Raw genomic sequence first — 27,487 nt, 5'->3', positions numbered from 1 at the left:
TATTTTTCATAATTTTCAATATATTTAATTTAATTTAATAAGTTTCCATTAATAATCTTATTAACCACTTTATTTTAATACTCTTATTAGCGTTTAGCTGATTATTAACAATTATTCTCATGTATCACGTCTAATATTACCATTAATTTTGTATGATAACCTGTCAAGGTAATTAATTTTATATGAAAACCTTCTTGCCATTAATTTTGTATGAAAACCTTTCGTTGTCATTAAGTCTGTATGACAACATTTTGCTTACATTAATTTTATTATGTCCACCTGTCATCTGTCATTTATTTAATTAATAATTAACATTGATACCATTTTATTTTTATTGTCTTGGCAACCCTGTCAAACGAAACCAAGTAATTTTCCAATACAATTTTTTTCTGCAGTCAAAAATTTTTGGTCTCACGCGTAGTTCGTACATTTCACAATTTTCATTGGGAAAACTCGTTGGACAATTGTCACATGGGCAAGATGAGTGATGTATAAGTAATTTTACATTAATCGATGTTCTAATATATTTAAAGTAAATTTGTAGTTATGTAAACGAAACAATTTGTCACGGACTTTTCAATCGAAATCTTAAACGAAATGAACTTTCATAATCCGTTTTGAGCACATTTTCGCTTCCCTTGTGACTTTGACGTATTAAAGTGTGTGGCAAAAAATACAAAAAGAAAAAAAAAAAAGAAAATTGGCACGAAAAATCAGTGTTTTTTTTTCCTAAATAAAATTACATAAAAACGTTAATAGTATGAATTCAATTGCTTTGAATGTGAATTGAATTTTTTTTGCAAATGTGAGTGTGAATGTGGAATTGAGAATAAAAACAAAAACCAATAAAAATAATATTAGACGCAGTAGTGTAGCATGCATTCACTCAGCTGGACTTCGAGATTAATCTCGCGTGCTTTGCGTAGTGGTTTCTCGACCTTAGTGGAATCCGCCAATAAAAGTGCACCTACTCCTAACGCCAGTAAATCAAAACCACATTTCGTGTCGGTCGTGTGTGGTTTCCCCAAAGACTTTCTAACATCCCGCTACAAACCAGGCAAATATGGAGAAGACTCATATTTCAAGACTTCCACCAATACGGCGGACGTAATTGGTAAGTAAAATTTATAAATTTGGATAACGAAATATTATTTTATTTCGTTATATGAAGGTTTCTACATATAAAGAATACGATAATATATATTTATTTATTAAAAAAAAAAAAACACGAAATAAAACAGTTCATAAAAATATATATGATACCTAAAGCAAATAGAAGCAGCAATAAAGATAACCCATCAACCAATATTTTGTTTAAGATTATTTACGCTTTATTTGCTTAGTGCTGCGCTATTTAATGTTCCTCGTTTTTTTTATACGGAAATTTTGAGCTAAGACAACGTGTTTCTGTGTTTCTCGAAGACGACACACTTTAAGGATGAGTGGGTATCAAATATCCCAGCATGAAAAACATGTGTGGATTGTCTGGTGGTAGTTCCAGCGACACTAGTGGAACTGTCTTTAATCTTAAAATTTTTCACACATTTGGACTACATGCGCACATTTTTACACGTTTTTTTTATTTAATTTTTTTTATTTAATTTTTTTTTTTTAAATTTTTTTTTTAATTTTTTTTTTAAAATTTTTTTTTTATTTTTTTTTTTTTTTATTTTTTTTTTATTTAATCAATGCAGCGACGTGAAAGCTGAACATGTTTAATGTGTACTTTGCACCGGGTTTGTTGGCAGTTCCTTCGGACTGGACTGCACTGCACTGCACTATACTTAGCATGACAGTGTGATTTAGTGTTTATTGACAATTCTATGTAGCTCAAGTAAAACATTTAATTTCAGTTTATTAATGTTTATTACTGTATATATATATATATATACATACATATATGTGTATATATATGTATATACCTACATATATTAATGAAAGTGTTATATAAGAGAATGTATCACTTAAGTGGAGTAGCATAAAAGTCGTTAAACACAAGTGGATACAGATAAATAAAATAGATATGAAACAGTTATGATACTAATTAATGGGTAATATAAAAAGTATTCGGCGTTTTTTATTACATATTTATTAAAATTTTCTTTATTGAAAATTATTTTTTATAAAGTTTTTATTGGCCATTATAATTTCTTGTTCTTTTTCGGTTAGCTTTATAATTCTATCGGTGTAGAACTACTAAGTGACTTGGGTCTTCGAAAAGCCAATTTTTTACCAATAAGAAACTGTGACAGAAACTCCAATTTTTTATAAATAACAAATTGACCGCAACAAATGATAGGCAGATAGTTCACGGTCCGAGCTATACGAATAATAATGCATTAAAACTTCCAAAATCGATTCCTTCCTTTTGGGTTCTAATGTGTGGGGTCTGGCATTGACATGCTGGAACACAACTTCTCTTCTGTTAGACAATTTTAACTCTTGCTTTTGTTGTAGGCCACAGTGATCTGAAAAGCAGATAACATAGATGAATACATGGGTTAGGAAGTGCATGAGGAGTGTAAGAGGGAAGGGGATTATTATGAAGTGAAATCCAATTGGAGGATTAGTAAAATTAAAATTAAAGTCAACCAAAGTCAAAATGGAGAAACTTAGCCTCATCAATTGAGCGGGTACAAATATCGATTGACCTCGATCGAGTTAGTGTACGCGTTGAGTACGAAAATAAATGAGTGACATCATGACAGGTAGAGCGGCAGTTGAGGCACACATTGGGAATTGTTGCATTTATACGTGATAAATTACTACTTAGCAAATAGATACATTGTGACCGAAAAGTTTCCGGAAATTTTAAATAAAACGCAAAATTCTTAATCTTCATCAATATTTATTTTATCTCCTTCAAAATATGCTCCATTAGAAGCGATACACAAATGCCAAAGTTTCTTCCAATCATCAAAACATTTTTTATAGGCGCTTTCCGGTATGGCTTTGAGTTCCCTCTGCGAATTCTGTTTTACGTCTTCTATGGATTCAAAACGCGTTCCTCTGAGTGGTAATTTGAGTTTGGGAAACAGGAAAAAGTCACACGGTGCAAGATCAGGTGAATACGGTGGCTGTTCGATTGTATTTATTGAATGTTTGGCCTTAAAATCGTTGATAATGTTGGCTCGGTGCGAGGGAGCATTATCGTCATGAAAAATCCATGAATTATCCTTACACAATTGAGGCCGTTTACGGCGGATATTTCACGCAAACGTCTTAAAACAGTCCAAATAATAGTCTTTATTGACTGTTTGTCCTTCAGGGACGAATTCATGATGCACCACACCACGAATATCGAAGAAAACAATCAGCATTGCCTTGATTTTCGAGCGACTTTGGCGTGGTTTTTTCGGTTTCGGCTCGTCTTTTCCTCTCCATTCCGATGATTGTTGGCTTGTTTGCATGTCGTACTCGTAGACCCATGTCTCGTCACCCGTTATGATGCGTTCCATGAAAGTTGGATCGGAATTGGCACGATCAAGCATGTCTAACGAGACCTGTCCACGATGGTGTTTTTGGAACAAATTGAGGTGAATCGGAAAAAGCCGAGCGTTGACACGTCGCATACACAAATTGTCCACCAAAATCAAACGAGCCATCTCACGACCGATGCCTAGCTCTCGTGCTATCTCTCTAACACTCACATGAGGATTTTTGAACACGATTTCCTTTGCCTTTTCAATGTTTTCGTCGGTGGTAGAGGTCGAAGGTCGTCCAGAACGCGGCATGTCTTCGACGGTCGTACGACAGTCCTGAAAGGCTTTGTACCACTCATAAACTTGAGTTTTCGATAAAACTGATTCCCCATAAGCCTTTTGTAGCATTCGCAACGATTCTGCACACGAAAATTCGTTCGAAACACAAAATTTGATGCAAACTCTTTGATCAATATTTTTTTCCATTGTTTTTTTCGCAACGCACTACTGAGGTGAACTGGTTTCAACAGCTGCCGAAAACGAACTGTCTGACAGATCGCGCTCATTTTTGGCATAGTAATTAAGGACAGTGCTGCCAAACTACATAAACTTAAAATATCGAAAAATATACAGCGCGCGAATTTTAAATGAGAATTTCCGAAAACTTTTCGGTCACAATGTATATCCTGAACTCAATTTAGTTAGAACAGTTCTTGCTGCAAAGGGAAGGCGTCTATCTTTATCGGAAATTTTATGCCGGGAATTGAGAACTTTGTTGCAGTGCAGTTGTGGTCTCAAAGAAAATATTGCATGTGTCCAATTCTAATCGCTTTTCATTTTGTTCTAATTTTTTTTTTTATTAAAGTTTTCTGAAATTCATGAATATATACAAAGTTGTTGACTTCATGAACTCAGATTCAGTTTAGCCGTTATAGTTTTTCAGGCAGTAGTTCTTACCATACAACGCCAACATTATCATATATTTGCGTTATCAGATTCTATAATCTATAAAATTTAAACAATCTTGTGCTATTATATCCCAATCGGTCCATAGTTGGAAAAATATCTTATATAAATTGACTAAAATATACTTTTTCGTAATATTTGTTTGGATATCTGGTCACGTGACATTCGAAGGTAACAAAACAGTTGACAATCTTTCAAAGAAGGATGTCTGAACTCTGCCTTAACTTTATATGGAATATCTATTCTCCTAAATGTTCACTTGTCAGACTGCATCAATACTTATATTTAAAAATAAATTGATAGTGGAAATACAAATTGTTAGCAAGACCATGGACCAAAGACTTAAGGCAATCTAAATAGGTTAGTCGTGTGAGAAGAAAAATGCTGACAAGTTCTTCTAAAGTTTAAATAGATCTAAACTCAGGACCATTTTTTTTTACATCGACATTAATTCTAATCTCTTTTAAGTAAATAATAAATTACGATTTGGATGCCTGCAAGTTTAACCTATTTCTGACTGGACTAACGAGACTGCCCATTGTAATTTATTGTTTAAATAAATTATAAATGTTTAGAAATCATATGATCTTTCAGAGAATAATTCCATTTGTCTGTAAAATAATTAATTTTCTATTCAAAACTAAAATAGTGATTTTCAATAGGTGAAAATTACTGGCAGAATGCCATCTCGATCTATTGGATTAGTACATTAGAAAATTCGTAAAACATATTTTCTGTAAATACAACAATTACAACCACTTTAAAGGCTCATGGCAAAAATCTTATGACCAAAAATCATTTCTTTTTGATATTTTATTAGTCTAACTCAAAGAATTTATACACTTTTTTTCTTCAAATTTTAAGTAGACCTTGTCAAATTTTATAATTTTACTATTAGTGATGTAACAGCAGATACCCCTTGCTCTTTCGTGACATAGTACGTTGCAACAACAGCTTATCACGATATTTTTAAATACCCTACGTTAGGCATAATACACTAATAATAATAATAATAATAATAATACAAACATAAACTATTTGAAAAACTTTTTTGTGGATAATATTTACATTCACTGTTTTTTTCCTTTATTTTCTTTTTTAAATTGAAAAAAAATTTAATTAAGTTTAAATAAAAGTATATTGAATAAGGGGATGGAATATTCGATATTTAAGAATTCAGTTTAAGTGCCAAAAAAGATGTGTTCATTTTCGTTGACTAGATGCGACTACTGATTGCCGTGGTTACGGTATCATGAAGTCGACGTTGGATCGCTTGCGGTCTCTTAATAGAAGAGTGCGAGAAATATAGAAGTCTTGCTTTGAAAAATCATAAGAAATCATAGAGAAATGATGGAATCATTAAATTTATGGAATATCAGGTGGTGCTAGTTCTTTTAACAGCAGCAAATTGCTGTTTAATATATACTAATTTTCTTTATATAAAAAATATTCTAAATGCTGTTACCACTTCCGTTGAGAACTAAATAATTAGGTTAAATAGTAGGATATCAGGTTAAGAGATAGTAGGTATGTACTCGTTGTTGTGTAATATATTGCCGTGAAGAATAGAAGTAGGAAATTATATATACTCATTGATGAGAGTTGTCTTTCAAGAAACCAGGTTCTGACATTAGGTAAAATAACTTCGTTAAAGATGGGAGAGGTTGGAATTTGTACTAAAAAATTGTACAAAAAATGTGTCAAATACCTTCTCTACTGTCGGGAACTTGATAAGACCGTTTACATAAGCAGTAATACAAAAATGCTTGCATGGTAATATGAAAGAATAAAATATGTGTTATGTAAGTGAGGATTGAGGTTGCTAAAGCATTATATAATGAATTATCATTGACTGCGGTTTCTTCTTTAGAAGATAGAACTGTCTGACATAAAGGAATGGTATCTCTGTCTGGAAGTTATGAGACTTCTTTTCACTTCGATAACTATTATGTAGCAAAGACTTGTTCCAACGGATATTTTAATCCCTCATTAAATTATTAATTTATCAAAAGTTTATATGAGAAGATTTGTTTGATAAATGTAAGTCAAATCAATTGTGAAATAGTCTTACATGTTGGAGGAAATACTTAAAATCCAAAACCTCTACCCTCCTGGTATACGCCACTGCTGCTCGGCGTGTTAGAGATTTGCTTTACACCTGAAAGATTTGATTTGATCGATTATTTATTAATGCAACGTTTGTATATAAATTTTTTTTATATTCTATAATTTTAGAAAAATTAAAATAAGTCCTACGTCTGATTGGCAGTTATAAACAATATATATGGCGTACATTTTTTGTACATTTTTTAATAACAACTTATTATTCATCCCATATATGTGATTTTCGTGAGCTTTATCAACTTTGTTGATTTAGTCACATTATTAGTGTTTTTGTATTTTACAAATAATATATTAAACTTCATTTAAATGAACAAAATATGTAATTATTATTACAATAATAAAATTATATATAATTGATTATATAAGAAGATTTAAATTAAGTTCTAAAAAAAAGTTCTAAGCTAAAAGTGTAACGCCTGAACACAAAAAGCGGTCATAATTACTTCGATACGCTCGTTCATCAACGGTTTAGATCATCCATAAAGTTTGACTCATAAATAGCCTATCACACCTTCTAATTTCTAAATAATTACTTATCGCGCCGTCTATGAATTTGTTTAGTTTTCGTTAGCAATTTTTGAATAAATTATAACAATTAAATACAATATTAGCATTTCAGTGCAATATTTGTTAAATGTGTTATTTATTGTTTATCTGACATCATATGCGGTCAAAGTTCTGTTCTGTGATATACATATAGAAAATGCTTCGTAAGATATTTTGGAACAAAATCTGGTTCTAACACTGACTACTGCTTCATTGCTCATTGCTTAAATAATTTTGAAATGATTTATTTTATCTTCACATAACTTAAAGAACTGTTTATAAATATTGTATACTTAAAAATTTTAGTTAAAACAGATTTATTTATTATACAGTATCTGCAAATATCTTTTTATGGGTTATATATAAACACATTTGTTGACTTTATTAGTCATTTTTTTTACTTATAGTATATATATTTATAAAATTGGACTTGATCTATTTCACTAACGATCAAAAGTACACGTGACGAAAACATCTGGAAATATTTAAAAAAATTTCATTACAGCTCAAATACAGAAGGGGTGTGATGGATACGGGGACACACTCAAATGATTCGTAATGAAGTTACAGTTGAACTGGTTAATACTGGTTTAATGCAGTTTTCCAAATTAAATGTATAAATTAGTTTTTAAATTCAAATTCTGCTGGTCCAAAAAGCGTCATTATGCAGACTAAAAATCGTTGTATTCTCTTGATTATATTAAAAACAGTTAACATAATAAATATATTGTTGAAATACATTATGATCTCTCCACACTTTAAAATGTGTTAATATCAGTTTAAAAATATATCGGAGGCTAGATACCTTGAAGTTCAGTTCAGCGCTGACAATAATACAAAGAATATATGCAGCTGATAAGTTAATTTCGGCGTGCTGATAGAGACTAATAGTATGTTCAGTAATAAAATCTGATTAACTGTATAAGGAGCTTAGGTGCTTTATAACCCTTCTCCCTATAAAGTATTATTATTCCATGTATTTCGTCTGGAAACAAACCCTGCCTCTCTCTATAGCAGTTCGTAACCATATCTGGTTTCATTTTACGTACTTTGTTTCAATTTCGTGTTATCTTAAGTTAAAATGAAAAGAAAATCTTCCATTATATAAAATTTTCCATTATATAAGTAATTTCTTAGAAATTCAATTAACTTCATTTTTCAATTATTTAAAATGTTTTCAATAAATAAAATATTTTAATAACAAATTTATGACTAGCTATTTTCATACGAGTATCAGGTTACATACGGTTATTATCATATTTTTGTTATAATATTAAATTATTATATTCCAAGTATCTTAAGTACTATATATATATATATGGGTATATATATATATATATATATATATATGTATTTCCGAAATTAATTTGACCTTCACTGTAGTGCTAATAAAATATAAAACTTTGACAAATTAATTTTATAATTAAAACATTCCTAAGGTGTTAAATTAATTTTTATTATCAGAGTACTACATACATACATACACTCAAGTCATTAATGTGAGTATTCCAATTGTTTTGTTTTCTTCAAATATAATTGATTGAATAAGTAGATAATTCCAGTTATATCTAAAATACTCGTATATATTTGGATATATTAATTTTCCATAACCCGATTACTATCAATCATTCGTTATATCAGAGCTATTGTCTAAATTTTATCATTCCCATTTCGAGTTTATTCTTCTCGTTATAATTGTGTAGCTAACTAAATCTTATATAAACAGCGATTTGGAATAATCACCAGGTTTTTTATTCAAGTATATTTTTCTTTTCTTTCAAGCTTATTCTTTACTTTGCATTCGTCTTGCTTTCATATTAGTAGCGTGCAAAGCATAATTGATTCAGAGTAAAAGAGAACGTTATAATCATTCAAGAGAGTTGTATATATTCAATTCAATTTACTATACACATAATGTTAGTTGCAGTAATAGTGTTAATATAACGCAGCTTAAGGTTTTATAAGTCGGGAACTAAGGGAACTAGAGGAATAAAAGGGCTTCTCATAGTATATCAAAGATAGGGCTTCTCGTAATATATCAAAACAGCAAGGGTGAGCATACTCAAGCCAATGGGCACTTGAAGTGTGGATGCGAACCAGATAGCTAAGAGAACTACTAAAAACAGGGTATTCTTCTAGTAGGTACGCTCCTCAATATAAATCATCACATTGAAGTATAAAGGGGAGGAGTCAAGGGTATGGATCACCCCATGACGATGAAATCTAAACAAAATACAGAGTTATATGACCAACGGTAGAGCGTTTTTTGTATAAGAACATATTTAGTCATTGGTCTATCCCAACAAATTCACAATGAGTTCTACTTTCGTTAGATACAGTCTTGAGAATTCGGAAAAATAATGAAAAATTTGATCTCCAATAAATGCAGTTCCCAAAATGTTTTCTTTAGTAACGCTCTTTCATTTTTTATCATATTCAAACAGATTTGTTTAATCGGTCGAATTTAACTTGTTTTTTCTTCTTCTTAATGTTAAATCCCATGCCTCTTAAACAACACTTTATCTTAAAGACCTATCGGCCATAGGTCAGACTGCCACTCGGTGGTAGCACACTTACCTACTATTCAATATTGTACAGCTTTTTTCAACTAGTCCATAGGTGAAGTAGCCATAATCTTCATCATTGACTAGACGACCCGGTTCGGATATTAATTTCCACAACGGTTTTTGGATTATAGGTTATTAACTATACTCAGGAAAATCCATTCTCGTTTTTTATTACAATGATGGGAGTGTGTATAGATAAAATTTTATAAAGACAGCCACGTGGTATCTGATGCCTGATCTGATGTCGTTTCTTTCTTTGGTCTTATATCCGCTGCATAATCCTTCTTGGTTAATGAAATTTTCATGTCTGTCTTGTGTGATTTTTGTAAAGGATCTTACCTCTTTCATATAACTGGGCACCCTGCTCTCATATTTTACCGAGGGAATACTGTTATATTATACATATATATACATGTATATATATATTTTGTTTTTACTATCTAATGCGTAATGTAGTCTAATTGTTATTAAAGTCATTTATGTAATTACAGAATTATTTATAAATTTTTATTTTCAAAAAATCGCATGATATTATTACTTTATGATCCAGTACTACTTAAAGACTTTAATAATGTCAAAAAATGTCTGTGTGAAAGTCTAAATAAATATTTTAAGTATTGACCTTGATATACTTTTGATCTATTTTTAATTTTTTTATTTGTAATCTATATTGAATTGGTTTCACATAAGGCCAAACCTTTAAAAACTATTATTATTGCGTTCATTTATTTCAAATGAAATTTTTTATCAAATAATGTGTCCAATTTTTTTAAGTAGTTAATTACCTTTTCTTTATTTGATCAATAAAAAAAATCTATAAAATTCCGTTGATTATAAAAGTACATTGATATATTCGTAATTAGATAACAATTAGGTATACATAATAATATAAAGTATTTAAACATATATATACTTCCTTTACTATGTAAGAACCGCAGTACAGAATATTTTTTTAGTCAGGGTAATTAATATGGAATATATCAATCCAGATCTGGGTATATAAAAAACTTGTTCAGTGAATCAGAGGGAATATTTCGATTTATAGTGCCCAATATCTAGAGTCTATCAGTATCACAGTTAAATTTTAATGGTTGATATAGCAGATTATTTTATTTGAAGAGTATTTCGTCTTCAAGGCTTATTAGTATGATGACTGCCATAGAAGAATGTATTAATCTTGTCAGGTGAGCATTTGGAATACCAATGTTATTTCTTTTTTTTCTTCTAATGTTTTAGATACCTAATGTTTTAAAATGGGTTTCAACTGGTTATAGTCTTTTTAGCACTGTATAGTTTTAAAATGAATCTTCGCGATGTATAAAATTTATTTTATTAATAATAAAATAAATTATAATTTATTATTAAATAATAAAAATTTTATTTACTAAAATAAATAATTTTTATTTGGTTTGTTAAATTTAATAAACTTTTTATTATGTCATTAAGGTATAAATATCATAAGGTGATAAGGTGTTCCATACTCATCATTCATAGTGAAATAAATCAATCTTACCAGGTCTCAGGTTGGTTAGATTTCAGGTTGCCGGGGATACCTAATGATTTGGTATGGGTGTCCATTAGGTAGTGGTCTGTGAAAATTGCAACAATCTTAGTTCTGCCTAGAAAGTCAGATTAAATTAGAGAGTTTGGTTATTTCGATTTTTCTTAATTCTTCATAGTTTTCTATTTATATTCTATTAGGCTAAGAAAATAATTATGGATATGTACTATTTCGATTTACCAGACACAATAGTGAATAAAGTTGCTAAAAATAGCTGACTATACTGAAGTCCGTTGTCAAATTACCGTACTCGGGATCGAAATCGCATCATATGTATACATGCTTATGTATTTATATATTTTTTATTTTATTATATTATTATGCATTTAAACAATATTTATATTTAAGTGAATATTTATATTTGTTTGTCTTGTTTTTATGTTTTTATATAGTCTTCAAATATATAAGAATATAAAAAATATATGAGAACACATAAATATAAAAATTTAAAATATATATATAAATATATATATTTTAATGAGTTTGTCTCTGGTAAAAGCAAATTTTTAATAAAAATATTTTACAAAAAAATTAAAAATATCTTTGTCTAAATATATATACATATATATATAATAATTATATTTTATATATTATTATTATATATATCATATTATATATTATTATTATATATATTACTATTATATATATTATATTATATATATTATTATTATATATATTATTATTACATATATTATTATTATTATATATTATTATTATTATACATTTTATTATTTATATTATTATTATTGATATATTATATTATGATATATATTAATATTATATATATACATATTTTATTTTATAAATTGTATTAAATTTGTTTATTAAATAATTATATTTTAATTTTAAATTGTATTTCAGGCGTTGCCGATGGCGTTGGGGGATGGCGTAGTTACGGTATTGATCCCGGAGAGTTTTCATCATTTCTCATGAAGACATGTGAACGTCTAGTCCATTGTGTTAATTTTAACCCACAACGACCTGTTAATCTCTTAGCTTATAGTTATTGCGAATTGTTAGAACAAAAAAAACCAATTCTAGGTAAGTTCAGAATAGTACCGACGACTATATCCGATCACTGCTGTGGCAAGTGCAATTTTATCATTTATAAGTCTTTTAAAATAAATAGATTAAAATTAAATTAGTTAAATATTTGAAATAAAATAAAATAAAAATACGATTAAATTAATTAAGGTGAAGAAGTTGTGTAAACAATCACGACGCCTGACAAATAATCAGTTAATATTTCGAATGTTGTTATATATGCACTGCGATAAGAAATATTTGTTTTGGTTTTTGTTGTAGACATTTTTTTTTTCATTTAAAAAAATATATATATTAAATTGTTCTTTTTAATAAATAATGAATGTTTTTTTTTATTTCTTTTTTTTAAATTTTTTTTATTTTTGTAATTTATAAATACGTCTTTAAACTTTTTGATAACAAAAATAAACTCGAAATTTCAACAAGAAAACACAGAACGAAGGTGCACATTCATCATGAAAGATATATATACTCGTATATATATATATTTTAATATATATAAATTAAAAATTAAAAAATTTGAACATTTTCTTTTCATTTGTTATGTTGAAAATAGATTTTTAAATTATAATTACTTTGAGTTTAGTATTTAACTGAAAAATTGGCAGATCTCCAAATTTTTTTAAATAAAAAAATACTGCTACACAAAAATAAATAAAATATTTATTTAAGCTAGAAACATGTAATTTATATAAATATAGGTAATTTATTTAAAACAATTTATACATTATTGCTGTGTTATATGAATTTCAAAAAAATAATTTTTAAAGAGAAAGTTTCTTTTATTTTCACACCTTTAACTTTACTAACCATACATATTATCTGTAATTTATTATATCAAACTATTTTATATAAATTACAGGCAGCAGTACAGCGTGTGTGCTGGTGCTGAACCGTGAGAATAGCACAGTCTATACAGCGAATATCGGAGACAGTGGCTTCATGGTGGTACGAAGTGGTGAAATCGTACACAAATCAGAGGAGCAACAACACTATTTCAATACGCCTTTTCAACTATCATTGCCTCCACCAGGACACGGCCATAATGTGCTTAGCGATAGTCCAGATTCAGCTGATACACTCAGCTTTCCCGTAAAGGATGGTGATGTTATATTAGTAGCAACAGATGGTGTATTCGATAATGTGCCAGAAAAGCTGTTATTAGATGTACTCAAAGAGGTAAAAAACTATTACAAAAAACTGTTATCAATTAATTGTTAATATTATTAATCTTAATGCTTGAAAAGGTCGAAGGCGTGTCAGATCCAGTCAAATTACAGATGACTGCGAATACATTAGCGTTTATGGCGCGATCGTTATCGTTCGATAGCGAATTTATGTCACCGTTTGCAATAAATGCAAGACGGAATAATATAAATGCAACAGGTATGTACTATAATGGTGGTTGTGATAAAGAGTTGGGTGTGTTTATGCCCCGTAGAAACAGTATAAAAAATTAAGAAATATTTACTTGGAAAATGGTTTATATAAATATCATAATAATTCCCTCTTTGTTATAACATAATTTTAAAACGCAGCGTATCAGATTTTAATTATCCTTGTATTTATCTGATAACATTTATATTCTAAGTAGTTTTTTTTAGGCTATATCAGATTTTTTTCTATATAGCAATCTAGCAAAAAATTTTTATATTTATCAATTTCTTGATTTATTTTAACCGATAGAAAGAAATTTATAAATTAAACAGAAACAGACATGTAAGTGGAATGCGACTGTGCCAATAATTATGACGAATATAAGCTTTATCGCATTTAGCGCAAATTTATAAAGGGAAACTTTATTATAAGCTATATATTTTATTTAGATTATTTCACTTTTATTTATTAATTTTTAGATTAGGTTACAAAGAAATACTTTAGAAAGTAAGATAAAAATTTAGCGTATATTTTGTTAACCAATAGAATGATACCCATTGAAGTTTTTGTATATTTATATATTTTCCACATTCTGAAAACTTAATAATCCCTGTTAATTTTTTTTAAGACTTGCTGTCTTCATAGCTTTAGAAGTTTTTTCTAGATCGAGTAGTTTCTCATGTCTTAGAGAAAACTTTTTTTGAACAGTGTCACTTCGATGGCTGTTTGGAGAACCACTTTATTATCAATAACAAGTGAATCCAATAAGAGCATTTAATCCAAAAGGTGGACACTTAATCGAACAAGCATTTCAAACCAACAAGTGGATTCAATATAACAAGTGGATTCAAGTAAATTTGATCCAAAAAGATTTAATGGAACAATTAAATTTAATCCAAATAGATTTAATCCAACAAGTGGATTTAATCCACCAAGTAAATTCAATAAAACAAGTGAATTTAATCAAAATGGATTTAATACAGCAAGTGGATTTAATTCAAGTACATTTATTCCGACAAGTGGATTTAATCCAACAAGTAAATTTAATCTAAATGGATTTAATCCAAGTGGATTTAATTGTATAAGTAGATTTAATTCAACAAGTTGATTCATTCCAAGAAATGGATTCAATCCAACAAGTAGATTCGATCCTGATCGATCCTGGAAGCACTTCACTTCATTAAGGAAGTTTTATGAGGTATAAGAGATTATTTAAGAAAGACCTATCTTTCATTTTACTAGGTTTTTTTTTGTTGCGAAATGATCACCTATAGGTTACTTTAAATTAGTATAATATTCACCTACTTTTATGTGAAAATATTTCAATAATTAAAATACTAAAGCAAACATAGTTTTAATTTATCAATAAAATTAAAACTATTACACTATTCTATTTAGATTGCACAAAAATGTTTTTATATAAGTATTAGTTGGAGAATGTGGAAAAAGTTTGAGTTAGATTTGATATAAAGAAAATCATTAAATGTCAACAACAGTGAATACCTGCTTCTCAAAGGATAATACCTGATTTCAAAGTTGTAACAACCATCCAAAAAGTTAAAATCTGTTTTTCTTAGAAAGATACGTCCTGATATAAAAGTTGTTATTATCATCCTTTTACCTATTTAGCATTGTGTAATGTCTAAGCTTTATTGATCGATGTGAGTTTTAACTTCATCATACATCACAATAGTTTGTTTAATTTGCCATTTACTATTATAGCATTGAATGAGTTTTTGCATGTCACCTTGTTTATTATAATTTGTTTCTAATTTTCTATTTGCATTTTTCATATATCATCTATTATACAGTCAATCCATCTCTGCTCGGATCCATTACTTTGCAGCGCATACATTACTATCTGTCTTTGGGGACAATTTTCTTCCATTCTTAGACCTCTTCTATCGAAGCAATTTCATTTTTTAGGGCTAGGACGTGAAGTAATGGTAGTGTGAGAGGATAGTGGATTGTTTAGGAATAAGAATCGGGATTGGTTATTAATTGAAATCAAACTTGGTTACTGCGGAAAGACTTAATTACTTCAATGGGACGGATTCAAAGAACAAGTAGATTCGATCGAGTAATTAATATGTGCATTGTCTTAATGATATCACCCAACTATTTTTAAGGAGGGTAAGAGCTGAATTTAGGGCACACATTGAGAAAAGACGAATTTATACATGACAAGTAACTGTTTATGGATATATCCCAATCTTTATTCAGTTTTTGCTGCACGTGGATTGTTGTTCTTTTCGGGAGAATAAAATTTTTACTCATCTGTAGAGCCACAATCCTGACACAAGTCGGTAGAAGATAAACCAAATCTTATTGCATGACTTTTTTTTTATTACAAAGTGGCCTATCAGCTCCGATAGTGTAGTACTGAGTTGGTTCCGCTTTAGTTAAAACAACTGCTTGTTGCGAATTTTGTCTAACTTGGTTTAGTTGAGTATTGTGATCTGACAAGAATCTTTATACATCCAGGCTTCCGATGGGCTCTATATTGAAGACTTCAACATTAATTTTGATTGATTGATGTTTCTTTTTGTATTTTGTTCCATAATTCCAAACAGTTTTTGCTTGTAATGTATTTCAGTAGTAACTGATCTGTTTCCACCGTTGGCTATTCACACTTCAGCTATATTTATTATTTTTAAATATATTTAATAATTAATTTGAAATACTTATTATTTTATGATCAAACGATTTTAATACAGTGTTTTTGCAGGCTAATTGGTTAAATTTTTTATTGTTGTTAAAAATAAAAATTAAGAAAAAAAAAACACGATTTATTTTACAAGAATTTTTATTTCATCGTTATTTCGACTTAAGTCTAAACTGATGATCATCAGTTTACTTATAAAGTCGAAAAATTATTGTAAAATAAATCGTGGTTTTTTTACTTAATTCTAAAAAAATTAACCAATTACCCTACAAATATACTTTTTAATTAATTTTATATATATTAAATAATAACTTTTTGTACAAATAAATATTTTGTAAATATAAATAAAATAACGAATTTTTTTCCCCTTCTTTAGGTGGTAAACCTGACGATATAACTGTGGTACTCGCAACTGTAGCAATGTGAAATTAATTTAAATATTAGTTTTTAATTATAAGAATAGAATTTAATTTAACTTTTAATTTTAATTATTTTCATTTTGCTGACATGATTTTTTTTAGATTTGACTTTTGTTATACACACGATTATGTTTACGATTAATGTTTTTTTCTAAGTTTAGTTTGTAGTTGGCTAATTATTTTTAATGCTAATACTGATATTTGTTTTTATTTTAAAACGAATTATAATAAAAAAATGTAATTATTTTATTTTATTTTTATGAGTGTAAATTGTCAGTTTGTTAACGTATTTTATGCTTAACGATTTATTTATATATAAAAAGATTTATTAAAACAAATAGTTCCTCGACTTCTTTGTTTTGATTTTGATTACCTCATTTTTTTGAAAACTCCCTAACTGTCACTATATTGCAGTTGCGAGTATTATTTAATATAATTAACAAAGGCCACTTGCCACATTGCATGCTGGTGGATAATCGTTAATAAATTTACATTTGAGAAGTGTGCTTAATGATGTTTAAGTATAGTGAAGTTATGAATTATGAATATATGCGACTATATAATGAAATAATCAATAAATATATTATAAACAAAAAATTACGAAATTCAAAATAGAAAACAATGAATGGCTAAGTAGATTTAGAGAACATATTGAAATATTGAAATATTAATGATATAAATATGAAATTATAAATAAAAATATCGAGTTTTTTGAATAATGTAGTTAAATATGAAATTGAATTAATTGGACTGATATATTGCAAAATATTGTCATTAAAAAAGAAACATAAAATAAATATAAAATCATGTAAATCCGTGTAGTGCAATGGGTCATTGAAAAACTGCTTTAGTTTGGACCATCATTGCATTCAAGTAGAAAACGAACAATAAAATAAAGTTAATAATTACAAAAATTTCAAAAGCAAAAGTATTTTAATTAATATTTTTTCTCTATTTTTATTTTAATTTATTATTTTTTTTTTTATTTTACATTAATATACAGTCAGGCATTTTAACCTAAATTAAATGACGGGACGCAGTGCTTAATAGGCAAAAAAACTGCTCTGTCACTTTTAACATTGTCCTAACAAATTTTTATAAACCTTTTATTATCGATTCTAATAAAATACCAACACAACTATTGCATGTAATATAAAATTTCACAAAAAAAGTGTATACTTAAAACAGTTCCACATCCGGTCTTTGTCTATTTTGTGCTGGTCGTTGCTCCGGCGCAGCATTATCTCGTTGTTCATTATCAGCGGGAGCAACACCTTCAGCACCATCACCAGCAGCTGGGGCGGCTGCTGGTCTTTGAGCTGCATCTTCCCCACCCCAATTAAAACCACCAGGTCGATCTTCAGGCATCTGTTGATAATCACGGTCAATATGTTCATTAAAAAGTACTTTTCTGTAAAGAAAATAATACAATGATAAGCGAGGCAAGGAGTATAAAGTGGATCACAATCCAGGATTACTGTTAAACTACATAGACTTCAAAAACAAAAACCTTATATACTTACAAGAAATGTGGAGTCTTTATAAATTTATAGCCGTTGACTTGTGAAGGAAAAACATCTTCTAGGAAAAAGTAAATATGTCCAACACCCATGCCAATTATATCCACCCAAACAGTGCTACCCAAGATCATTGAACAACATAACAAAACCCAAGGCAAGTAAGGCGCCTGTAAATAAACAAAATTAATTATAATATTTATAAAATTAATCAATTATTAAAATATTATATATATAAAACTATTCTAATATAATAATAATTATATAATACAATTATAGTACAAATAATATAATATTTTATATATAATAAAAAAATATATATAATATATAAAATAATACATATAATATAATAAAGTAAAATAATATATATAATATCAATTATTAATATAATATAATACTCTAATAATAATATAAAAATAATAATAATATAATATTTTAAGTATATAAAATATATATAATAATATACAGGGTTAGGCGATTGAACTGTTACTGTTACACTTATTCATAATTTTTTTATGTGAAATTATTTTTTATTTATTCAAATTACAAAAATTTGTGGAAATAATTAAAATTTCAGAATCCATTCACTCTAGCTGGATATGGCCACATTTTGCCTTGACTATGCATGCTTCACGAATGTGATTTTCCGGTATTTTGACCCATTCCTGAACAATGATTTTCTTCAACGTATCCATACTGGCATATTTTTTAGTTCTCAACTTGCTCTCCAAAATGACCCAGGTGAAATACTCCATTGCATCTGGGGAATTCGAAAGCCATTGTGTAGACGAAATGGTTTTTTAACCATTCTTGGTTTACACGAGCGTTATGACCGAGTCTTGTTGGAACGTCCATGGTGTACGACCGAAATGTTTGCGCAGTCACGGCACTAAAGCAACTTCCAAAACATTTTCCCGATAATTAATTGCATTAACTTTGACACCAGGTTCGATGAAACCGATTTGAAAGCGTTCATCCCACCAAAGAGGTAGGTATGCTTTACCTTTCCTACCTTATGTTAGAGAATGGTAGAGCAATTATATTGTTGACATCATACTGAGATGTATGAATACAAAAAAAACACATAAAAGTTTATAATAAAATTTAGAACCTACGATGTAATCAATACCATATTATAAGAAACAAATTATTACAAACCCAAATAACTATATTCAAATAATGTTTGATTGCCTAGATAGGTAAGCGAATGAAATTGAAAGACGATCGAATCCTCCTCAATTTGCTGTTTTAATTACATATTTTTCGTAATTTTGGGAAGAAATTACGAATATTAGAACTAGCCAAACATATGATTGCCTATTAACTGGTTTCAAGAACGACCGAGATTACGTTCCGGAGTTCCTCGTCAAATTTGATGATGAAGTGCTGTTCGGTACTCTCAAAAGTGACGATACAAGTAGATCATTGCGGGATATTAAAACAACATGGCCTATGAACTGAATAGATCTATAGCAGGTTCAATAATTGACGTCAAAATAAAATAAGAGTTTTGAATAGATCTATAGCAGGTCCTATAATTGATGTTAAAATGAAATGAAAGTTTTAAGATTATCTAAAGTCGTAATAAAAAACATTTCTACTAGGTCCATGCGACGTTCTAGTTATGTGTCTCATAAATCTCATAAGACTACATTAATAAATATTTTCAGAGCAAATATTTGTCTTCCGGGTTTACGCTTTTGAAGTGAGGGGCAGAATCTTGTTTGTATTCACGTTCAGAAAATTTTATTGAAAAAACATAGACACAGATAATTGTTATTTTAGCTAGTAGACGCAGAATAGAATTTAATCAAAAAGTGCAGTTTTATATAAGAAAACTATGTATAATCGGTAAGGTTATACGTAATTAATATATGTTAAGTAGGTCAATCTGATTTGAAATGACGTCTTTCTTTATGAAAAATGGCGCATGAAGATCGAATGAGAACTGCATTACTAGATGAAAGATCTCACAATAACAATTATTGTATTAAAAAGAAATGTTGAGGTATTGAATTATTTGCTAAAGTTATATGAACAGGTCGGGGGTAAGGAGTAACAATCTTGGTGCCTGCATGAAATATGCGTTATATCTCGATATGTCCACCTTTTTCCTTGACTATGGTCTTCAAACGGTTAAAAAATGAGTTGCATGCTTCAGGTATGTGATCTTCCGGTATTTTGGCCCATTCCTGAACAATGGCTTTCATCAGCGTATTCATATCGACATATTTTTTACTTCTCACCTTGCTTTCCAAAATGGTTCAGATGGAATAGTTCATCGGATTTGCATCTGGTGAATTCGAAAGATATTATGTGGACGAAATGAAGTGTGGAACATGATTTTTTAACCATTCTTGATTCACACGAGCGTTATGAGATGGTACCGGGTCTTGTTAGAACGTCCATGATCTACGATTGAAATGTTTGCGTGATCATGGCTCTAAACCGACTTCCAAAATATTTTCCCAATAATAAATTACATTAACTTTGACACCAGGCTTGATGAAAACGATTGGAGAGCGTCCATTCTACCACCATGACTACAATCATTTTATATTTGAACAGCGAAGAATTTAATATAAACATACAGTGGTAGGACTATATGTTTCAAGAGCCAGTTTAGGCGATAGATAACGGTGTGATGAATCAAGAAGTGTTCTTCGCGGTTAAAATTAATAATGTTCTTTTATTGTTATTTTAAGTGTCTAATCTTAATGACTCAGTCACGTGCTTAAGTACACGTGATTATAAATAATTATGCATATAAAGTAACACAGGAAGCAGCTGTACATGGCTCAAGTTGCACATAATGAACTAGCGATTGCATTGACTCATTAATGCTTACACTGCAGTTTTTATAGCGAGAACTATTGAAGTGAGGTTTGTGACAGGGCGTTGCCTGTGGTGGTCATATTACTTAAACAATCACAACTGTTAGCAATGCATTTACAACTAATAGCATTTTATCACAATTAGTAATATAATAAAGTCTTGCAAATTAATATGATTATTATAATGGACATATATATGCTACAGTGGAACTGAACAGATTATAATAGCTCCCACTGTTGGTTTAAACCCGGACACAAGTGCTATCCTTGCTTATGGAGTGAAATAGCTCAGTATATATACAAAACTCTAAAAGGCCAAAGTGTGAAGATGGAAAATTAAACTTTAATTGGTAAAGGTATAACAATCGATACGAGTATGTAATAGTTCATTGTACCTAATTTGTGATTATATATTTCAGCATTCAAATTAGGTCATTTATTGCTTATTTGTTGAATGCTACAGTTTCTATTCCAAGTTTGCTCTAACAATTTTGGAACTAATTGTGCTTCGAAGTAAATTAGGTCACATAACGTATGGCTCATTGAAGGTGTTTTTATACAACAATATATTTTATTTATGTATGTTACACTAATGAATCCTTTTAGTCTTGGTACCCACGAGTGTCCAGAAACGAGCGGCACCATAACACTGTCGCATTTGGGGTTAGAAGAATCATTAAAGCCTCTTGCGTTAAAACATATTGTTCACGGCACAAGAACCGTCACAACGGGAGTAGTGTCCCTCCGTTGTATATTGTATGGTTTTTTCATCGAAAAGTTCCAGTACCGTTGGTTTCTGTATGCCCATGAGTACAAAGGCTATGAGTTATTTTATGCTAACTAAATCAACTTGATAATAATTCAAATAAATAAAACCAAAATCTTAAAAAGTTTTACTTAAAAGAAACTACTTACTTGAAAATAAAGCACTCCGAAGAAGTTCATGCGTACGAATGGATTTCGCCGCGACCACACGTAAACGAGCATTAACGTGAATGCTTGACCAAGGAACAATAAATTAACGAACAGTCCTAGTATAACCATAAGAACACCGCCAAATAAAAACATCATCACAAAGTCAGAGCTGCGACCGCGAAACGAGCCCTCCTCGAGCATGCGGCAGTAGCGGTAGGTGAAAATCATATTGAAAAAAAAGCTCATGCCCACTGAGCCAAAAAAAAGGAATGTGGTAGCTAAACGCCATAACTGAAGTTTACCTATTATCGATGTGGGATTAAAGTAGAGCTGGAGTGGAGTTACTAGTTCCAAATGCTGCAATTGAAATTTGTTAATTTCTTGTTAGGATGACGTGTTTTTGTCACAGATAACCGTTACTTCCACTTACCACAGCTAATGTAGTTAAAACGCAGGCTGTTGTGTAGTATCTCGTCACCGGAGGAATCTCCATATAGAATTGACGTAACTGTAATGCCATCGCTATGGCAGGCTTAACAGTTCTTCTCCAAGTTTAATGTTATTGAAACACTTTCATTTGTTCTGTAAACACAACATTGATTTGGTGGATATTCTCTAGCCTCTTTAGTAAAACTCTAATTAGTACAAAATATATGGTGACGTGTATTAACACTTTAATCACAATTCTTAGCGCACAATATACAAACAGAAGCGTAAAATATTATCTATTTACAAGTGGTTAGAAACACAAATCTTCAATCTGCCAAATAATGACGTTTCACTATTTGACAGTTCACATTTCAGTCATCAGCAGCTTTTCATTTTCTATTCTATAACGTAAGCGCTTCTTCAATTTTTGACAATATGTACGAAGATCGTATTGTTATGATACGGTCTTGTGTCAACTGCTACTGCATTAAAGATCGTATGGGTTTTGAAATATGAAAAGTTATGAATAATAATTAGGATGTGTATGTATGTTGCATTGATATTAGGATGATTAGGATGATTGTTGTGCATTTATATATATTCATCTATTTTCGAAGAAGGTATACATGAACATTATATTATTCTATTGTTATGCTTAAACTATTAAGTAACTTGACAAATATAAAATAATGTATGTACATATATAATATAGTATAGTATAAACACCATATAATATAATATAATATAGTGTTTATCAGAAAAGAGATTTTGGTAATAGAAGGGTATTCTTCGGTGTTTTTACGATCTTTGAACCTTGCCGTATATTTGTATATGTATATATGTATATTCATTTTTTTATCGAAAAAGTAATATAAATTACAAATATCATATTAGTATAATATTATTATTTTATATTATACATTATATTATAATGAAATGTTATATTAAACATAATAATATGTTTAAGTTATTGTACATAACTGCAAAAACACATAATTGTGTTTACTTCAAGCAGTAGTGTTCAATAGCGTTTACGGTCTTTGGAATGGTTGTAAAAGAAACTCACAATAAATGCGAAATGACAGTTTTTTATACGATATTAGCAAAACACCGTATATTTACGCTTTATTTTCACGGTCTCTAAAAAAATTAGTTTGCATAAGAACCATTCTATTGACATAGAGTTGTTTTCAAAAATGAACAGTTTGAATAATATTATAATTAAATATTTATAAATAAATTTATTTCAGATGAAGGAATATGATTCTCTCTCTTTGGTCTTGGAATCTTCTGTAGAATTGCCATTCTTTATGCCATGTAAGGAAATTTAAAAATGAACATTTATTATAATCTTCATTCTAAATAAGGTTTTCCACAACACTATATATTCATATACCCTAAAAATGGTGCGAATATTACTAAGAATATTGTAAGGTAATCCTAAGTAATCTTTGATCTCAATATTATCTAGGTTTTTGATTTGATGAATGATAGTGATATCGATAGTGTATCTGTTTAACTAGAGAGACTCTTTTTTAAATCCTACTACTTCTGTCTCATAAACACTACTGTTAGGGATATAGACACATAATTTCAATCGTAAGATTTTTTAAAGTCAACTCTCCCATCAAGTTAGGATCCATCTGTGTAAAGGCCTTCAGTATTTACTACATTTCCTATAAATAGTATGTTTCCACTGACTTCGTTAGACGAGTTAGCTTACTTAAGATTCAAGTACTAATGGGAACATACTCTTACTCCCAAAAGATGTCAGTCAGAATCCCTGTTCTTTTTAAAGACGCATTGTTCATTTTCTTTTAGAAGTGTTTCTTTTACTAAATAAGCAAAATGCTATAATCAGCAGAAAAAAAAATATAGCTTATCAAAAATTTTCTATTTGTATTTCTTAATTAAATAAAAATCTCAATTAAATTTTTTTTAAATTTTGTTTTTATTATGTTTTTGTTTTTTGTATACATTAAATTTAAATAATGATTTTTCGAAAAAATCTTTCTTTTTGTTTTATTACTTAAACATAAAAATTTAATTTTATATTTTTTTAAATATATATATTTATATATATAGATATATATATACTTTTATTTTGCTTTGATTCACATTTACATATATAATAATAATTTTTTAAGTTTTGTTTTTCGTTTTTTTTCATCTTTTGTAAATTATTTTGTAACGCTACTATTTTTATAAATTCGGACTTTGTTAAAAATACAAAAATATTTTAGTGAGTCTAAGATAGAGGGTAGAAGTGTGGATATGAAAGGTTATATACTATAAACCGTAATAGGTGTTAAATTTAATAAATAATTGCTTTTATGATTTTTGAAATGATTAAAAAAATTAAAATATTAATAGATAATAATCAAGATACATAGGGGTTATTGTATATAAAATTATTTTTAATTTGTAAATTGAAAATTAAAATATTAAAAAAAATTTGTAATAAGTCTTTAAATCAGAATAAAAATTTGAATGAATAATAAAGATTTTTGAATTATAATTTGGAAAGCTTATATGTTAAAAAAAACATTAAATGACTATTTAAATTAAAAATAAAATTAAATAAAATATATATTTATAATTTTAAAGCGCAAATATTGTAAAATAAAATTTTATTAATAGTTTAACTTGAAGTTTAAGTTGAAGAAATTAATATGTAAAATATATATTTTTAAATTATAAAAAATTATAAATTATTATTAAATTAAATTATAAATAAATTTAAAAAAAATTAAATTTTTATTTGAATTAGAAAAAGAATTTAAATAATAAATATATTTAAAATTTGAAAGCGCAAATATTGTAAAACAAAAGTTTAATAACTGTTTAAGTTGAAGTAAATATTAATATAAAAATTAAATATTTTTAAATTATAATTAGAAAGTTGAAAAACTAAAAAAAAATTAAATATTTTTAATTATAATTAGTAATTTGAAAAAATTAAAAATAACTATTTTCTTCGTGTTATAATTAAAATGAAAAATAAATATTTTTAAATTATAAAAAGAAAGTTCAAATAATCAAAAAAAAATTATTATTTGCAAGTGTAAAAATTGAAAAAAAATTTAATGACTATTTAAATTAAATAATTAAATAAATATTTCAATTTAAAGTTTTCAATAAAATATTAAAATATTTATTTTAAATAATATTTATTTTTAATATTTTAATATCTACCTATATGAAATATTTTTTATATAATTTTTATAACTTTAATTTTAAAATGTATCTTGATTATTTTTTTTAAAATAAAAATATTATTTTTTTAAATAATATTGAAAATTAAATGTTTGTTGGTTTGTAGAAATTTTTTTTTACTTTCAGTTTTAATGTTAAAACAAATATTTTTCTAATAATGAGTTTAGTGTTCTCCGGATAATATATTTTTTTAAATTTATATTTAAGACCAGAATTAAATGCAACCGTAACATCAACAACACGTATATATTCGAAGATAATTTTTTTTTTTGTTTTTCAATTTAATCAATTAATTAATAATTTTTGTTTTTCTTAAATTTTGTTCTTAATAATTTTACATATTTAATGCTTAAAAATTAAAAAATTCAAAAAAGTAGAATTTTGAGACAATTTAGTAATAATTTTTGGTTTTTTCTATACAATTAAGTTTTTAAATTTAAATTTTGTTTTAAATCACAGATTTTTTGTTTTAAATTCCGAAATAAAAGACGAGTTAAATTTTTAAAAAAGAAGAGATTAATTTTTTTTTCGTATTCTATATGAATTCATAATAATAATTTTGACTAATAATTTTTAATTATCTAAATTTTGACTTTTTAAAAATTTTAATTTTGTTTTGTTTTTGTTTTTTTTTATAAATTTTGTAACATTTTATTTTTTTACTTGATATGCGTTGCATTTTGTTATGGTTTACTTAATTTTAAATTTTGTTTAAATTTAATATTTTTTTAGTGCCAAAATCTTATTTTTAGTTTTAATTTTAAATATTAAAATTTTGAAAAAAATTTTTTGTATTTGTTTTAACATAATAATTATTTTTTTGTTTTGTTTTATTTTATTTAAGAATTTAATTTTAATACAAAGTAGTTGACTTTGCATAAAAAGTTTGTTTAAAACAATTGATATATAAAAAGGTAAATTTTTTTTCAGGGAAGAATTGTTTTTTTTTTGTTTTTTTTTTTTGCAAATAGTGGGAGTGACTGATATTTTGTATTGTATTTGGCAGCGTCTCAAAGAGAAAGTCCTTTGTTATTTGTTTGAGCTATTTTGTTCCTGTTTAAGTTAATAATATTTAAGTTTTAAGTGCTAACATGAGAATTACTTACTCGTTACTTCTTATTAAAAAGTTGATAATAGTTTAAATATAATTTTTTATACTAGAATTAGTTTTAATATGTATATTATATTATATTAAATATATATATTATAATAAAAATTTTTACAACTATTAACTCTACATAAATATTATTTGTATTTAAAATTAATTTTTCTTCATTTTTCATTTTTTATTATATGTATTGTAAATATGTTAAAAATAAGCCAATAATTGCTATAATACCAATTATCGGTGCTATATAATCGTATCCTTTTTTGTTTGTATAATGTTAGACAACTTGTGTTTAATTATTTTTTTATTCATCTATTTTTTTTGCTTTAAATTATTTGTCTTTAAAAACTATATTGAAAAATTTATATTTATTTTTAACTGTTTTTATTTGTATAATAAAACTAACAACCTGAGGTATTTACCGTGGTCCTTATTTCAACAAGGATATGCGAAAGAGTTTTTAAAATATTTTTGTTAATATTTATTTTAAAATATTATTTAATTTTATTTAATTTTATACTTAAAATTTGGCACTTATTTCTATCGTTTTAAATGTAGTGAAGCAGCATTTTTTTAAAAATAATTTTTTAATTATAAACCATTTAGAGTTTGAGCTAAAAGCGGTTAATACTTAACATATATAAAGTATATAATTTAATAAATATAAATAACTTAAATAATTTTTGTTATAGTAAAACTAAAAGAAAACCAAAAATTTTGAATTTTGTATTTTTTTTGTGCTTTTATTTCCAAACAGTAAAATTTTGATTTTAAACC

The 27,487-nt window shown here is 27.6% G+C and overlaps 2 protein-coding genes across 2 annotated transcripts; one reads left to right on the top strand and one right to left on the bottom strand.

The window, feature by feature from the left end:
* The first annotated feature begins 385 nt into the window (after nucleotides 1-385).
* On the top strand, nucleotides 386-17,217 carry LOC119670418 (protein phosphatase PTC7 homolog). Its single transcript, XM_038080671.1, has 6 exons — nucleotides 386-489; nucleotides 545-1,114; nucleotides 12,048-12,227; nucleotides 13,093-13,409; nucleotides 13,478-13,616; nucleotides 16,649-17,217. Exons 2-6 carry the CDS (start codon nucleotides 877-879, stop codon nucleotides 16,696-16,698), a joined length of 924 nt encoding a protein of 307 aa, XP_037936599.1. The 5' UTR covers nucleotides 386-489; nucleotides 545-876; the 3' UTR covers nucleotides 16,699-17,217.
* Nucleotides 17,218-17,643: 426 nt separating this feature from the next.
* Nucleotides 17,644-22,748, bottom strand: LOC119670417 (derlin-2). The gene is made up of 4 exons (XM_038080670.1): nucleotides 22,388-22,748; nucleotides 21,958-22,314; nucleotides 18,215-18,378; nucleotides 17,644-18,102 (listed from the first exon to the last, which is right to left on the bottom strand). The coding sequence occupies exons 1-4, from the start codon at nucleotides 22,475-22,477 to the stop codon at nucleotides 17,871-17,873; spliced, it is 843 nt and encodes a 280-aa protein (XP_037936598.1). The 5' UTR covers nucleotides 22,478-22,748; the 3' UTR covers nucleotides 17,644-17,870.
* Nucleotides 22,749-27,487: the final 4,739 nt, after the last annotated feature.

This window comes from Teleopsis dalmanni, chromosome 1, assembly GCF_002237135.1.
Source record: "Teleopsis dalmanni isolate 2A chromosome 1, ASM223713v2, whole genome shotgun sequence".
NCBI classification, from domain to species: domain Eukaryota; kingdom Metazoa; phylum Arthropoda; class Insecta; order Diptera; family Diopsidae; genus Teleopsis; species Teleopsis dalmanni.
This window is presented reverse-complemented; position numbering and strand designations above follow the sequence as displayed.

Coding starts and splice junctions, on each gene's coding strand:
- LOC119670417 (XM_038080670.1), bottom strand. CDS start 22,477: ATGGCATTACAGTTACGTCAATTCTATATGGAGATTCCTCCGGTGACG. Junction 22,315..22,387: donor TTTTAACTACATTAGCTGTG/GTAAGTGGAAGT, acceptor TTTCAATTGCAG/CATTTGGAACTAGTAACTCC. Junction 18,103..18,214: donor ATAAAGACTCCACATTTCTT/GTAAGTATATAA, acceptor TTTTCTTTACAG/AAAAGTACTTTTTAATGAAC.
- LOC119670418 (XM_038080671.1), top strand. CDS start 877: ATGCATTCACTCAGCTGGACTTCGAGATTAATCTCGCGTGCTTTGCGT. Junction 13,410..13,477: donor TATTAGATGTACTCAAAGAG/GTAAAAAACTAT, acceptor ATGCTTGAAAAG/GTCGAAGGCGTGTCAGATCC. Junction 13,617..16,648: donor GAATAATATAAATGCAACAG/GTATGTACTATA, acceptor CCCCTTCTTTAG/GTGGTAAACCTGACGATATA.